Source organism: Carcharodon carcharias, chromosome 34, assembly GCF_017639515.1.
Source record: "Carcharodon carcharias isolate sCarCar2 chromosome 34, sCarCar2.pri, whole genome shotgun sequence".
Taxonomy (NCBI): domain Eukaryota; kingdom Metazoa; phylum Chordata; class Chondrichthyes; order Lamniformes; family Lamnidae; genus Carcharodon; species Carcharodon carcharias.
Window position 1 is genome coordinate 7,656,114 of NC_054500.1, and position 15,854 is coordinate 7,671,967.

The 15,854-nt window shown below is 51.4% G+C and overlaps 1 protein-coding gene across 1 annotated transcript in view; it reads left to right on the forward strand.

The window, feature by feature from the left end:
* The window catches only part of LOC121272525 (spectrin beta chain, non-erythrocytic 4-like), a 380,289-nt gene that overhangs the window by 197,340 nt on the left and 167,095 nt on the right, over nt 1-15,854 (forward strand). The window contains exons 11-14 of the mRNA XM_041179140.1: nt 701-1,003; nt 5,372-5,522; nt 9,141-10,011; nt 10,651-10,788. Coding sequence (XP_041035074.1) covers nt 701-1,003; nt 5,372-5,522; nt 9,141-10,011; nt 10,651-10,788 — 1,463 coding nt within the window. The remainder of the gene's footprint in view (nt 1-700; nt 1,004-5,371; nt 5,523-9,140; nt 10,012-10,650; nt 10,789-15,854) is intronic.

Here is a 15,854-nt window from a genome sequence, read left to right on the forward strand (position 1 = left end):
TGTCCACCATCTACAAAGCACAAGTCAGGTGTGTGATGGAATATTCTCCACTTGCCTGGATGAGTGCAGCTCCCACAGCAATCAGGAAGCTCAACACCATCCAGCACAAAGCAAACCACTTGATTAGCCTCCCCTCCACTCAATGTTCACTCCCTCCACCACGACGCACAGTAGCAGCAGTGTGTACCATCTACAAGATGCACTGCAGCAACTCACGAATACTCCTACAACAGCACCTTCCAAACCAGTGACCTCTATCACCTCGAAGGATAGATGCAGGGAACACCGCTACCTGGAAGTTCCCTTCCAAGCCACTCACCATGCTGACCTGGAACTATATCGGCCATTCCTTCACTGTCGCTGGGTCAAAATCCTGGAACTCCTTCCCCAAGGACATTGTGGGTGTACCTACACCACAGGGACTGCAGCGGTTGAAGAAGGCAGCTCACCACCACCTTCTCAAGGGCAACTAGGGATGGGCAATAAATGCTGGCCCAGCCAGCAAAGCTTACATCCCGTGAACGAATAATAAAATAAGACTTTTACTCTCTTTTTGTCACTGCTTTGGAGCATCAAAGGTCCACCAGCTTTCAGTTCCTTTTAACCCATGACTCACTGTTAATGTTGCTATGATGTGAAATGTTGGGTGAAGTGATAATGATGAGGCTGCTCCCTGAGCTCTGATCGATTCTTCTCTCAGGATAACTTTGGCTATGATCTCCCTGCCGTAGAGGCTGCGATGAAGAAACATGAAGCCATCGAGGCTGATGTGTCCTCGTACAAGGAGCGAGTGCAGGTGATCACTGAGCTGGCCCTGGAACTAGACTCGGAGAGTTACTATGACATTAAACGCATCTCCGCGCAGAAAGATAACATTCTGCGACTGTGGAGCTTCCTGGAGGAGACTCTGGCTGCTCGCAGGGAACGGCTTGAGTTAAATTTGTCGCTGCAGAAAATCTTCCAGGAGATGGTTCATATGATCGACTGGATGGAGGAGATGCAGGTGAGGAGAGCACTGCCTATGACCCCTGCCCAGCCGCACCCCCAGCTCTCATCCACACCCCCATCCCCCACCCACACCCCCATCCACACCCCGATCCCACCCCCCCACCAGCACCCCCACCCCAACCCGCACCCCCATCACCCAGTTCCACCCCCATTCCCCACCCGCACCCCCAGCTCTCATCCACACCCCCATCCAGATCCAGAACCTGCCCTCCACCCCAAACCCACACCCCCATCCAGAACCCGCCTTCCACCCCAAACCCACACCCCCAACCCCCAATGCACGCCCATCCCCCACCCGCACCCCCATCACCCACCCACACCCCTATCCATGCACACACCTCGATCCCCCATCCTTGTCCCCAACACCACCCCCTCTCATAACCCTATCCCCCACCCACATCCCAGTCCCTCACTTTCACCCTCACTCTCCACCATCAGCCCTGTCCCCATCCCCCACCCGCACCCTTATCACCATTATGCCCCTCCACCCATACCCTCTCCCCACCATCATACCCCCACCCCGACCTCCACCTTCACTTCCACCCCCATCCCCATCTCCATCCCCACCCTCACCCCCACCTTCACATCTGTCCCCAACTCCCACTGCTCACCCTCAGCCACACATTTGGTCCCGTCCCCACCCCACACCCCTCACCCTCATCCCCACCTTAAAACATCCCTCGATTCTTCACAGGAGTGTTATGACACAGAAATTTGACATCAAGCCACATCAAGAGATATTAGGGCAGCTGATTAAAATCTTGACCAAAGTAGCAGGTTTTAGGAACATGTTAAATGAGGGGAGAGGTGGATGGGTTTAGGCAAGAAATTCCAGTGCTTGGCCTGTGGGCAGCTGAAGGCTTGGTAGTCAATTGTGGGGTGTTTAAAATCAGGAATGCTCAAGTGGCCTGAATTGGCAGAGTGCAGAGATCTGCAGTTTGTGGGAATGGAGGAAATGACAGAGGTAGGGAGGAGTCGAGGCCTTGGAGGGATTTGAGATCAAGAATGAGTATTTTAAAATCAACTATTGTTAATTGGATCCAAGCTGGCTGGTGCAGCCGACACCAAAACAGGGAGCTTTTCTTTATTGAGGGAGTTTATTGACATGTTCAGTCATAGCTCTCCTCCCACTCACCCAGTGTCCCAGCTATCCCCTATTTATATATGTTCAAAGAAAATTAATACCCATCACCTGTTTCTCTTAACCTTAACAATGTAATTGACAAGACAGTAACAGGTGTCAATTTCGGTCAGCAAGCAGAGGGGGTGATGGGTGAATGAAATTTACTGCAAGTTAGGACAAGGGGCAGCCAAGTTTTGGATGTCCTCAAGTTTCCAGAGGCTATAGTGTGGCAGACTGGCCATGAGTACATTGGAATGGTCAGGTCTGGAGGTAAAAAAAGCAGAGATGAGGGGTTCAGCATCTAATAGGCTAAGGCAATGTTAGAGTCGGACGATGGGGGACCTTAGTCATGGCATGGACATGCGGTCAGAGCTCATCTCCATGTTGAATATGAGACCAAGGTTGCGAATACTCTGGTTCTGCCACAGGGAGTTGCCAGGGAGAGGGATGGAGCTGGTGGTGATGGAATGGAGTTTGCGACGGGGACCAGAAACAATCGCTTCTCAATATTTAAAATGGAGGAAATTTATGCCCATCCAATATTGAATGTCAGGCAAAGCTGTCAGACAAGGTCCCACCCCCCAGCTCCGTTGCCCAACCTCGCCCCATCCCTCTTCCCCATCCTCATCTCCCCTCCATCCCACCTGAAACATTAACTCGGTTTCTCTCTCCACAGAACCTCCCCAACCTGCTAATTATCTCTAGCATTTCCTGTTTTTGTTTTATGTAGAGGTGTGTTGCTGTTATTTTGGAGTGATCCATTTTGACCTGACAGTGTATTCTTGGCCACTCACATGAACACTGTCAGTGTATCTCTCCAAATCCAAAGTGGATCACTACCAGTAATAATATCAAGATGAAGTAGATCGCTCGAAATGACACTGTCAGGATAAAGTGGATCACACTCAGGAATACAGTGTATTTTGTCCTGATAGCGTTCCGGGGAGTGATCAGCTTTATCCTGATAGTGTGTTCCCTGAGAGTGATCTACTTTGTTTTTTACACTGTATTCCGGAGAGTGATTCACTTCATCCTGACAGAGTTATTGAGAGGACTCCACTTTATCCCAACAGTATTCCTGGAAGCATTTGTTCTGAAAGTGTGTTCCTGCCAGCGACTCATTTGCCCCATCAGGGTCATTGGGAGTGAGTCACTTTGCTGGACCATTCCTGGGGATGACCCACTTTGTCCTGACAGTGTCACTGGGAATAACTCATTTTGTCCTGACAGTGTTACTGGGAGTAATCCACTTTGTCTTGACAGTGCTACTGGGCGTGGTCCAATTTGTCTTGACAGTGTTACTGACAGTGATCCAATTTGTCTTGACAGTGTTACTGAGAGTGATCCAATTTGTCTTGACAGTGTCACTGGAAATAACCCACTTTGTCCTGACAGTGTTACTCGGAGTGATCCACTTTGTCCTGACAGTGTCACTGGGAGTAATCCACTTTGTCTTGACAGTGTTACTGAGAGTGATCCACCTTGTCTCGGCAGTGTCACTGGGAGTAATCCAATTTGTCCTGACAGCATCACTGAGAGTGATCCATTTTGTCCTGATAAATGTCACTGGGAGTGATTCACTTTCACTGACAGTGTCACTGGGAATGATCTGCTTTGTCCTCACAATGTTACAGGGAGAGATCCATTTTGTCCTGAAAAATGTCACTGGGATTGATCCATTTTGCCCTGACAGTGTTACTGAGAGTGATCCACTTTTGAGTGACAGTGTCACTGGGAGTGACAATGTCACCCGGAGTGATCCACTCTTTCCTGTCAGTGTTACTGGGAGTGATCCAATTTGTCTCGACAGTGTCACCTGGAGTGGTCCATGTTGTGATCCACTTCTGCTTGTCAAAAATAACTTTTAAAGGAGAGAAGGCAGGAGAGACTTCATTCAGGTATTTAGGATCATGAAATATTTCTCTTAGGAGAAATAAACAGTTCATTGAACTTGGGCAAAGAGACGCGAGATGGGGGAGACGGGACTAAGTTCACTCAGTGTGGAGTGGGGCTGGGTAAAGAAATTTTCTGGATGGGAGGGGAGGGGAGGCAGGGCTGGGAAGAAGCAGGAGACAAGACCAAATTCAGGGAAGGGGGGGGCCACAGTGATGGGCAGGGGGCAGAACCAAGTTTCTACAGGGTAGGGCTGGGGTCTGGTCTCCAGTCCGACCACGAGTGTTGTGAAGAGTTTAGTATGAACACTGAACCCATAGGACAAATCCTGAGGCATCAATGAGTTGGAGGTGTTCACACATTTGGAAGGATCTAGTTCTATGCATGTTGGGAAAAGAGGTGGTGAATCATCACTGGAGGCAGAGGGTATGACTGAGGCACCATTGTGAGTCGCCAGTGAGCCAGCACTGGATTGTCATCACTGGAGGCAGAGGGTATGACTGAGGCGCCACTGTGAGTCGCCAGTGAGCCAGCACTGGATTGTCATCACTGGAGACAGTGGGTATGACTGAGGCAGTAAATGAGCACTTTGCATCTGTATTCACAAGAGAGGTGGATGTTGCCAGTGAAGCAGTGAAGAAGATGGTGACGTAGTGGTAATATCACTGGGCTAGTGGCCCAGACGAATGCCCTGTAGACATAGGTTCAAATCCCACCACAGCAGCTGGTAGAATTTAAATTGAATTAATAAATCTGGAATTAAAAAGCTAGCCTCAGTAATGGTGACCATGAAACTACCATCAATTGTTGTAAAAACCCATCTGGTTCACCAGCCTCCTTTAGGGGCATTCTTACTTGGTCTGGCCTAGATGTGACTCCAGACCCACAGCAATGTGATTGATGCTTAACTGCCCTCTGAAGTGGCTGCACAAGCCACTCAATTCAAGGGTAATTAGGGATGGGCAACAAATGCTGGCCTTGCCAGTGATGCCCACATCCCCCATGACAGAGGAAGGTAAAAGGTGGTACTTAAACAATGGTCAAAGTAGAAAAGCCACCGAATAGAATGTAAATGAAAGCAAAACACTGCAGATGCTGGAAATCTGAAATAAAAACAGAAAATGGGAGGGGGTGAGTGTTGTCAAGTAGTGTGGGGGTGGGGAACAACATTGATTATCAGTGTACGAGGAGCAAAGTCGGGATGGGGAGGGAGCAATGTGGTGTTGGATGTAGCGGGAATAACGCAGATTCTGGCTGGAGGTTGTACAATGCGGATTCTCGCTGTAGGGCCTTCACCGACCCAACGATATCCAGATGTTGCTTCAGTCTTTTCCATCTTTCCCGCAGATGCTGTTGTGTTGGAAGGATTTGGGGAAGCACTTGTTGGAAGCGGAGGACCTACTCCAGAAACACAGCCTCCTGGAGGCAGATATCTCAGTGCAGGCTGAGCGAGTGAAAAGTCTGAACACTGCGGCCCTGGAGTTTACCCAATTGGAAGGTCAGTGTGTAATCCAGAATTATCTGAAGTTGAGTCAGTGATGTCCCAGTGTTTGGCCTCGTAATTTCCAGCTTCCAATGAATGGACTAGTCTCAGCGACTGGCTCACCAGCCATTTAAGTTTAGGCCCAAGCAGTTGTGTGATCTCATGTGTTGAAATTGTGTTTGTTCAGCAGTTTAATGCTGTAGGTTATTGAGAAAGTGATCATAACTGCGGCTCCGGTCTCTAGAAACAAGCTCTTAAAAAGCCACATATTCCAGCAAAACTATCCTGAGGAAACATCTTCCTGTTCCAAGGAGGAGCACCTGCCCCTCACTCCCAGCCCCTTCACACCCGGCCCCCTCGCTGCCGGTGCCTTGTTTTCAGGCCTCTCGCATGCTTAGAAATCATTGAAATCAGGGCAGATTTCGGGCAAAAAGGAGGCCTTTCAGCCCATCCTGGCCCTGCTGGTCGATGAAGAGTTACCCAGCCTAATCTCACTCTCCTGCACGCCATCTGTAGCCCTGCAGGTCGCGGCTGTTCAAGTAGAATCCAAGTACGTTTTAAATGTGGTGAGATGTGTTGCTTCTACCACACCCTTTCTGACAGTGAGTTCCAGGTCGCTACCATCCTCTGGGTGAATAAAATATTTCCTCATCTTCCCTCTAATCAAATTACTTTCCATCTGAGCCCCCTGGTTTTTAATCTACCTCAGTCAAATCTCCTCTTAGCCTCCTTTGTTCCAAAGTAAAAAACCTCAGCCAACTCAACCTTTCTTCATAACTAAAATTCCATATTCCTGGCAACACTTGGGGGAGGGGCAGGGGGAAGGGGCAGAGGCTGGTGTGGATGGTGGCATCGGGGTAATCTCACTGGACGAGTAGTCCAGAGGCCCAGGCTAATGCTCTGGGGACCCAGGTTCAAATCCCACTACAGCTGCTGGTGGAATTTAACTTCTGTTAATAAAATCTGGAATGAAAATCTAGTCTCAGTAGTGGTGACCATGAAACTATCATCTGGTTCACTACTGTCCTCTAGGGAAGGAAATATGCCGTCCTTAGCTGGTCCAGCTGACATGTGACTCCAGACCCACAGCAATGTGGTTGACCCTTAACTTGAGGCACTCAAATAGAGTGGCCCCACCAGCTGAGTTACTCTGGTTGACATTGTTGTTAAACTTGACCCCATTGTTACATTAAAACTAACCATCCCCGTTCGTCAAACAGGAATGGTTGGAAACACCAATGCCTGATTGGCTCCTGGTCACCTTCCCTGGAGTGAGTTACTGGAGCCCTCATGCTCAGTGAGGCTCTCTCCCGAGGGGGTGGGGTTCAACCCTGAAGGTGGGCTTCTCTCCCAAGGGGGGTGGGGGTTAACCCTGGGGACGGAGTTCTCTCCCAAGGGGGCGGTGTTCAACCCTGGAGGTGGGGTTTTCTCCCAAGTGGGTAGGGTTCAATCCTGGGTGGGGTTTTCTCCCAAGGTGGGGGGGGGGTGGGGTTCATCCCTGGGGGCGGAGTTCTATCCTGAGGGGGCAGGGTTCAAACCTGGAGGCGGGGTTCAACCCTGAGGGTGGGGATCTCTCCTGAGGGGGTGGGGTTCGATCCTGAGGGGGTGGGGTTCGATCCTGAGGGGGTGGGGTTTGATCCTGGGGATATAAACACGGCCAAGGTCGGAGTTACAGTTACGGAAAGAGGCCATTTGGCATAACTGCCCCAAACACCCATAGCAGCTCTGCCGCGTGAGCTATCAGCTTGCCAGATACTGGCTAAAGAAAGCACTCCTGAATGCAGTTGAATAATTCTGCGTTCTCTGCACCTTTCACACTGACCGTATCCCAGTTAATATTTGGGTAGTTGAAATCCCACCACTATTACTGCCCCTTCCCTTTTCGTAATTTCTATCAATGGTTTAATCTCAAATGGATGGGGAATGATAAAATCTGCGGACCATACAGAAAGTGGTCATATGGCTGCAGTGAGGAGGGAAGCTTCAGACCGCAGGAAGATACAGACGGACTGGCCTGCACAGCAGAAAAGTGGAAAATGGAATTCAACCCGGAGAAGTGTAAGGTAATGTACTTGGGGAGCTACAACAAGGCGACAGGACACTACTGAATAGTGAGCAGCAACAGAGCGACCTCAGATTGTCTGTCCACAGATCCCTAAAGGTAGCAGGACACTCCGGTAAGGTGGTTAAGAAGGCACATGGGTTATTCCCCTTTATTAGCTGAGACACAGAATACAAGAGCAGGGAGGTTATACCAGAACCGTATAAAACACTTGTTTTAGGGGGAGATGGTGGTGTAGTGATAATGTCGGTGGACGAGTAATCCAGAGAAAACAAAAACAGAATTACCTGGAAAAACTCAGCAGGTCTGGCAGCATCGGCGGAGAAGAAAAGAGTTGACGTTTCGAGTCCTCATGACCCTTCGACAGAACTTGAGTAATCCAGAGGCCCAGGCTAATGCTCTGGGGACATGGGTTCAAATCCCACCGTGGCAGCTGGCGGAATTTAAATTCAATTAATAAAATCTGGAATTGAAAGCTAGTTTCAGTAACGGTGACCATGACAACCATCATCGATTGCCATAAAAACTGGAAATCTGCTTTCCTTACCTGGTCTGGCGTACATGTGACTCCAGACCCACAGCAATGGGGTTGACTCTTAATTGCCCTCTGAAATGACATAGCAAAGTCAGCTCAAGGGCAATTAGGGATGGGCAACAAATGCAGGCCTTGCCAGCGACATCCATATCCCATGAAGGAATAAAAATAAGAGGCCACGGCTTGAGAACTGGTTACAGTTCCAGTCACCACATTACAGGAAGGAGGTGATTGCGCATTGGGCGCAGAGAAGATTTACGAGGATTTTTTTCCTTTATTCTTTCATGGGATGTGGGATTTGCTGGTAAAGCCACCAAAAGTTTCCCATCCCTAATTGCCCTTGACCTGAGCGACTTGCTCATTCCCCATCCATTTGAGTTTAAATCATTGATATGAAATTACAAAATGGAAAGGGGCAGATTGAATCCCATCCCCTAGGGAGAGAACCCCACTGTCAGTGACCATGAGGGCTCCAGTGACTCACTCCAGGGAAGGTGACCAGGAGCCATTCAGGTGTTGGTGCTCTCAGTCATTCTCGATGGGGGAACTGAGTTATTTGGTGTTAATCTAACAATGAGGTCAACTTTAACTGGCACTGTCAACCCGTGTAACGTGGCCGTTAATATTGACCGGTGTAGGTCATTTTTGAGGGTCCGGCCTCACTGCCACGTGACCAGTGGGCCAGGGGTGCCAACCGGGCACCAGACGGGCACCATTCTCGCTCCAGGTCAGACAGTCGCAGCCTCCTGGCAGTTGTTCCTGGTCAGGTTGATATCTGATGGCTTGCGAGCGTGGCAATGAAGGTTCCTGGTCCTTGCCTGTCCGGTGAAGCCATTGAGAATGTGCTGTGACTGTTCTGGTGATAGCCTCATGGCCAGGAGAGAGTGGAGGGGCAGTAACCGTGCGACGTGGTGGTAGCGTTGGTGAGAATGCAGTCCTGAGTCAGGGCAGTGACTTGGGTTTGAAGTGTTGGCCTCTCATCTCTCACACCCCACCATCTGACTCCTGGTGACCAATTCTTTGCTTTTGCCCTCAGGTTATCAGCCCTGTGACCCGCAGGTGATCTGCAATCGCGTCCAACATGTCAACAGCTGCCTGGAGGAACTGTACCGACTGGCATCATGCCGGCGGGCAGAGCTGGAGGGTTCACGCTGCCTCTGGGCATTCTTCCAGGAGATGGAGGAGCTGGAGGGTTGGATCCATGAGAAGGAGCAGGTCATCTCCTCAGCAAACTACGGCAAGGACGTGAACAGTGCCACCCTCCTGTTGAGTAAACACAAGAGCCTAATGGGGGAGCTGGTGGCGAGGTGCAGCCTCCTAACACAAACCATCACAAAGGGTGAGCAGATCCTGGCACAGAAACACTTTGGGACGGGAAACATCCAGGAGAGGATTCTGGAGGTCCGGGTTCAGTGGAAAACGGTGGATGAGTTGGCGGTTCTCCGACAGCAGCATCTCCAGGAGGCGCTGAGCTTCTTCCAGTTCAAGGCGGACACTGACGACCTGGAAGTGTGGCTGCAGGACGCGTACCGCATTGTGTCCAGTGATGACTTTGGACACGACGAGTATTCCACGCAGTCGCTGGCCAAGAAACACCGAGGGCTGGTCGAGGACATTGAGCAGCATCAGCAGCTGGTGCAGAGTCTGCGCAGTCAGGCCATGAACCTGGCCCCTGAGTACCTGGAGCTGGAGGAGGTGCAGAACCGCGTGTCGGAGGTGGAGGCTTTGTACTTGGAGGTGAAGGAGGTGGCTGGGTTACGCAGGCAGTGGCTGCAGGATGCCCTGGCTGTTTATCGCATGTTCAGTGAGGTGAATGCCTGTGAGCGCTGGATTGATGAGAAGGAGCAGTGGCTCAACAGCATGGAGATCCCAGAGACGCTGGAGGACCTCGAACTGGTCCAACAGAGGTAAGGGCCTGAGCATTGCCCACACACAGGAAATGTGCCAAGCCTACAGGAAGCTAGCTCTCCCCCCACTCCAAACACATGGAGAGAGCCATGCCCAAATGGAGCTAACTCCCTCCCCACATGGAGAAAGCCACACCCACATTAAGCTAGCTCCCTCCCATATGGAGAGAGCCACGCCCACAATGAGCTCCACCCACTGGGAGATCGTCCTGCCCACAGGGAGCTAGCCCCGCCCTCCTGGAGCTAGCCCCAACCACAGGGAGTTCTAGCCCATCCCACTTAAACAATTTGCCATCAATTTTTAAATTAAAGCTGACCCCTCTTCTGACGTTGAGCACTGAGGCCTATTCTGTAAAGAATATTAACCTGGGCCTCATTTCTCATGGCCCCTTTCTCCTTCCAGGCCTGTGTATTCTTTGGTACACAGAGGCCTGGGCCTGAAACCAGGCCTGGGCATCGGGTGGTATACAGGTGCATGCTTATCTCAGTAAGAAGGGGTTTTCTAACCTCAGGGATTGGCTTTGTTTTGGTAATTGTACAGTTAGAGTTGTACCTTCAGAGGATTGGGGTGGGGAATTGTCCTGTCAGCAGTGCAGTATTTAAATATCACCTGTCTCTGTGCATGGTTCTCTTTTGTAGGTTTGAGAGTCTGGATCAGGAGATGAACAGCATGTTGATCCGTGTTGTGGAGGTGAATGAAATCGTGCAGCAACTGGTGGAAAATGGGCATCCCAGTGCCACTGAGGTCAGAGGCTGCCAAGACCACCTCAACAGCAGGTACTGCCCTTTACGCACAGCCTGTCTGTGTGCGTGTCTGTCTGTCTGTGCGTATGTCTGTCTGTCTGTGTCTGTCTGTGTGCGTGTGTCTATCTGTCTGTGTCTGTCTATGTGCGTGTGCCTGTCTGTGTGCGTGTGCCTGTATGTGTGTGCGTGTGCCTGTCTGTGTGCATGCGCTTGCCTGTCTGTCTGTGCCTGTGTGCATGTATCTGTCTGTCTGTGTCTGTCTGTCTATGTGTCTGTCTGAGTGCGTATGCCTGTCTGTCTGTGTGCATGTGCCTGTCTGTCTGTGTCTGATTGTCTGTCTGTCTGTCTGTGTGTCTGTGGGCAAAATTTTTCCTGATTTACACTAAGTGTGGTACCAGGCGTGGAAATGGGTGCTTTTCCCTCCGGCCCTGGTGCTGGGTTTCCGTGCCGTATTGTCCCCGTCCTGCTTCATTAATTATATATCCACATGAAACCCGCAGGATCGCTGGCGGGTGGCCTCTGGTTGGCCTGCCCCGATGTGACCTCACTGCTTCATCACGCTGGGCGCCATATTTAAACAGCTACAGTGCGCACAGTTCCCAACCCTTGCAGCGCAGGGACAACTCCATCGAAGAGATGGCCCCAAAACTTGACAAAGGTGCTGCCCCCCAGCTTTAGTAATGCCTCAGTTGAGCACGTGCTGGAGGCCCACCACGATGTCCTTTACCCCCACACTGATCACAGACATCACCAATCCGGCTTGTGAGGTGGTGGTAGTGGTGCTCAGCGCAAACGCTATGCAGAAGAGGTCAGCCATCCGGCACAGAAAGAGGTTGAATGATCTCATCCGTTTCCCCCTGGGGTAAGTCAACCATCGTATCACTCTCAACTCTCATACTCAAGCCCATCACGCATCCACAGGGATCTCGCTCGCTCCCAGTTCAATGGAAATCACCACTCACCCTCTCGCACACACCCTCACATGTCCATATGGCCTCATCCCCATTTCACCCGTTGCTCTACAAACAACCCCCAAACGCCGGCCATCCCTCTCATCTGCGCTGCCGTGCGTATTGCTCACACCCTCTCCAATGGTCTTAATGCAGGACAAGATCGCGCACAATAAAAGGGAGAGGCCCCAGACTCGGTGGGGGGGGGCAGGGAAGGGACCGGGGTGGTGTGTCGAAACTCAGAGGTCCTCGGCAACTTCGGGAAGAGAGCCACCGTGTTGGCCAGAGACGATGTTGCCCATCCCTGCGGTGATGGTGAAGTCGGTGGCAAACACCTTGGTGAGGATCCTGCACCAGATCATCCCTCTGCCAAGGCTGCTGCGAGTGTGCTGTTCTGTGTGTTACTCGGCTGCTATGCACTAATAACCCCCACTTTCTCTCCTAGGCACATCTGCCATGTGCCCGACGCCCTCAGGCAACCAGGACCCCGGCTCCAGCCCCGAGAGCAGCTTGGGCGAGGACCCTAAGGACAGCACCTTAGGAGGTCCATCACAGCGCCCACCCGCACCCCCCACCAGCGCAGGTACACACGCCTCGGTGGGAACTAGATGTAGAGCAGGCTCGGGATCACAACCTGGTGGGCACAGCTCACCGTCTGCTCCACAGCAGGGGGTGGCAGGGAGATCTGAGGCTGCCGGCACTCGGAGGGGGTCAGGGTCCTGGTGAGCCTGAGACAGCTGAGGAATCTCCGGACTCAGTCCTAAATCAGTTGCTGGAGCTGCAGCGACAATCACGGGAACGTCAGGAAGGGATGTCCGCCTCACTCCTCGCATGGCAAGGGACGATGGAGGATTCCGTCCGTCTTCAGTCCGAGGTGATTGCGTTGCCATGCCAACGGGCTGAGGCCAACCCTGCCAGGTTAGCGGCCGCGATGGAGACCTTGGTCCACTACTTCGGTCCTGCACTGCTGCGTGGGCCGAACTCCCATCGCTGATGCACAGTTGGCCTCCAACAGTGTCAACGGGAGAGGGGTGCGGGGCAACTTGATCTCACTCCAGCTTCACCTTCTCCTCAAGGAATCAGCCAGGGGCCAGTGGGCATCCATAGGGAGGAGGGTCAGCAGCTGAACACCCCCGATCCCATCCAACCAGGTGACTACAGGAGTGTCCCACCGATCCGACTCCCCTCTTCTTGTGACCCCATCAGCTCCAGCTCCACAGGCCGAGGCGGGTGACACTGCCACACAACAGGACCCTGAAAGCAGGCCGGGGCCATCCAGGTCTCGGGCCCCTCAGAAGACGCCCATCAAGGTCATCACGGACCGGGCGTAGCAGTCAGCGGCTGCCCCCACCTCCCCTGTGGATGTTGGGGGAGCACCAAGACAGGGTGAGGAAAAGTACGAAATATTAGGAGCACAGCGGTGGCATGGACATTCACAGCATTTATATAACGTTCACAACTGTAAATAGAATGTGACCCATTCCACACCTCCTCTTGTGTCTGCCCCCTTTTTATTGTGGATGTCGCTCCATCGTGGGCATGTCGTATGTGCCGTCTGCTTACGTTTCACCGTAGTGTCTGGCTGTTTTCACATCAATTCCGACAGAGGCGATGCCTCGTCCACAATGTTACCCGTGCTTGGGGAAGTCACGTTGTTCACATGCTTTACGGGATCGTCTCATTTTCACTCTTGGTGAGTGACATAGAGGCAGACGTGTTTTTCCCATGTTGTATGTATGATTGAAAGGTGAAGGTGCAGCGTAGAAGGATAGAAGTGTTGATGCATGGACAAGGGTGATATATCCTGGAACTGCACACACTCTGTCGCCTGGCAGGGCTTCCATGCTATGAACCAATTCTCTAAGGGACTATGCGTTCCTGTCTGGCAGCCACTTTCTAACTCTGCATTTAATAAGTGAGAGCACCTTGCCACATTAAGTCGATGAGACTCTGGCCCTCTGAGCCAAACGAGTGCCCTGGCGCTCGAACCTACAGCCCTGAGCGTCTCTCACCGTGTAGTTGTCTGTGTTGTGGCCACATGGCTCTCGTTTCAATGTATGGATGCAGCACGCGCTGCGTCCCCTCACCGGACCACCGGCCACGGTTACTAACGCTAATTCAAAATGTTCACGTGGTGGACTGTGGACCCGTTGAGTGTGATCAGGAACCACCAGCCGTATCTTCAGGCAATGTCGATGGGAGAAGCGGGGTACGAGCAATAGAGTATGGAAGCGTTAAGTGCACTCGATATTGGAAACTACGTGTGACCCTGAGGGCTTCGTGGTGTCAGGGATTTTTCAGTTTGTCAGGGCCAGTGTAGTCTGCGAGGGCATAAGGTCTGCATTAAAGAGGAGGCATGTTAATGGCTGGCATGCAATTGTTTGAATGTCCCCATCCTCAGACAGTCCACATCAGCAGTGAGGTGAGGAAAAGTGTTCGGAAAGCATTGTTGCGCTGCTGGACATGGATCGTCACGAGGACCCTAGTCCGATTGAAGGCTACTACCTATGAGCCCATTGATGATATTGGATCAGCTCCTGCATCGTGTAGGCTGCATTGCGACTGGGATGCTGTAGAGATGCTCGAAGCACCTTCGGACCTCTGATGGCAACGCGCCTTCTCCCATACGGCCCATCATCTCAGCAAGGAAGCATGCTCCCAAAACTTCACCAACCTTCAAAGGATCATGTCAAGGGGAGCCCGATAGGCAATTACTAACTATCATTTTGAAGTGCATAGTTGAAAAGATAAGGGTCACAAAGCTCCTGTTCATGTTGGCCCCTCACGTAGGTCACTTGTCTAAGAGGATGCTCACTTCATCTCGTCCTCCTCCTCCTGGAATCTGGTGGCTATGGGGCCCTCCTGTGCATGCCCACCTCGTCTGGCCTGTGCCAAGGCCTCTTCATTTGCAACATTGGCTTCCTCAAACCCATCGTGGTCATCCCCTTCGAGGTCCTCCTCATCGGAGGAGATGTGCAGCTCGTCCATCTCATCATCTGGCAAGTCTTTCTAGTGCCAGAGATAAAAACAAAAAAACTGCGGATGCTGGAAATCCAAAACAAAAACAGAATTACCTGGAAAAACTCAGCAGGTCTGGCAGCATCGGCGGAGAAGAAAAGAGTTGACGTTTCGAGTCCTCATGACCCTTCGACAGAACTTGAGTTCGAGTCCAGGAAAGAGCTGAAATATAAGCTGGTTTAAGGTGTGTGTGTGGGGGGCGGAGAGATAGAGAGACAGAGAGGTGGAGGGGGTTGGTGTGGTTGTAGCGACAAACAAGCAGTGATAGAAGCAGATCATCAAAAGATGTCAACAACAATAGTACAATAGAACACATAGGTGTTAAAGTTAAAGTTGGTGATATTATCTAAACGAATGTGCTAATTAAGAATGGATGGTAGGGCACTCAAGGTATAGCTCTAGTGGGTTTTTTTTTATTTTATATAATGGAAATAGGTGGGAAAAGGAAAATCTTTATAATTTATTGGGAAAAAAAAGAAGGGGGAAACAGAAAGGGGGTGGGGATGGGGGAGGGGACTCACGACCTAAAGTTGTTGAATTCAATATTCAGTCCGGAAGGCTGTAAAGTCCCTAGTCGGAAGATGAGGTGTTGTTCCTCCAGTTTGCGTTGGGCTTCACTGGAACAATGCAGCAAGCCAAGGACAGACATGTGGGCAAGAGAGCAGGGTGGAGTGTTAAAATGGCAAGCGACAGGGAGGTTTGGGTCATTCTTGCGGACAGACCGCAGGTGTTCTGCAAAGCGGTCGCCCAGTTTACGTTTGGTCTCTCCAATGTAGAGGAGACCACATTGGGAGCAACGAATGCAGTAGACTAAGTTAGGGGAAATGCAAGTGAAATGCTGCTTCACTTGAAAGGAGTGTTTGGGTCCTTGGACGGTGAGGAGAGAGGAAGTGAAGGGGCAGGTGTTGCATCTTTTGCGTGGGCAAGGGGTTGTGCCATAGGAGGGGGTTGAGGAGTAGGGGGTGATGGAGGAGTGGACCAGGGTGTCCCGGAGGGAGCGATCCCTACGGAATGCCGATAAGGGGGGTGAAGGGAAGATGTGTTTGGTAGTGGCATCATGCTGGAGTTGGCAGAAATGGCGGAGGATGATCCTTTGAATGCGGAGGCTGGTGGGGTGATAAGTGAGGCCAA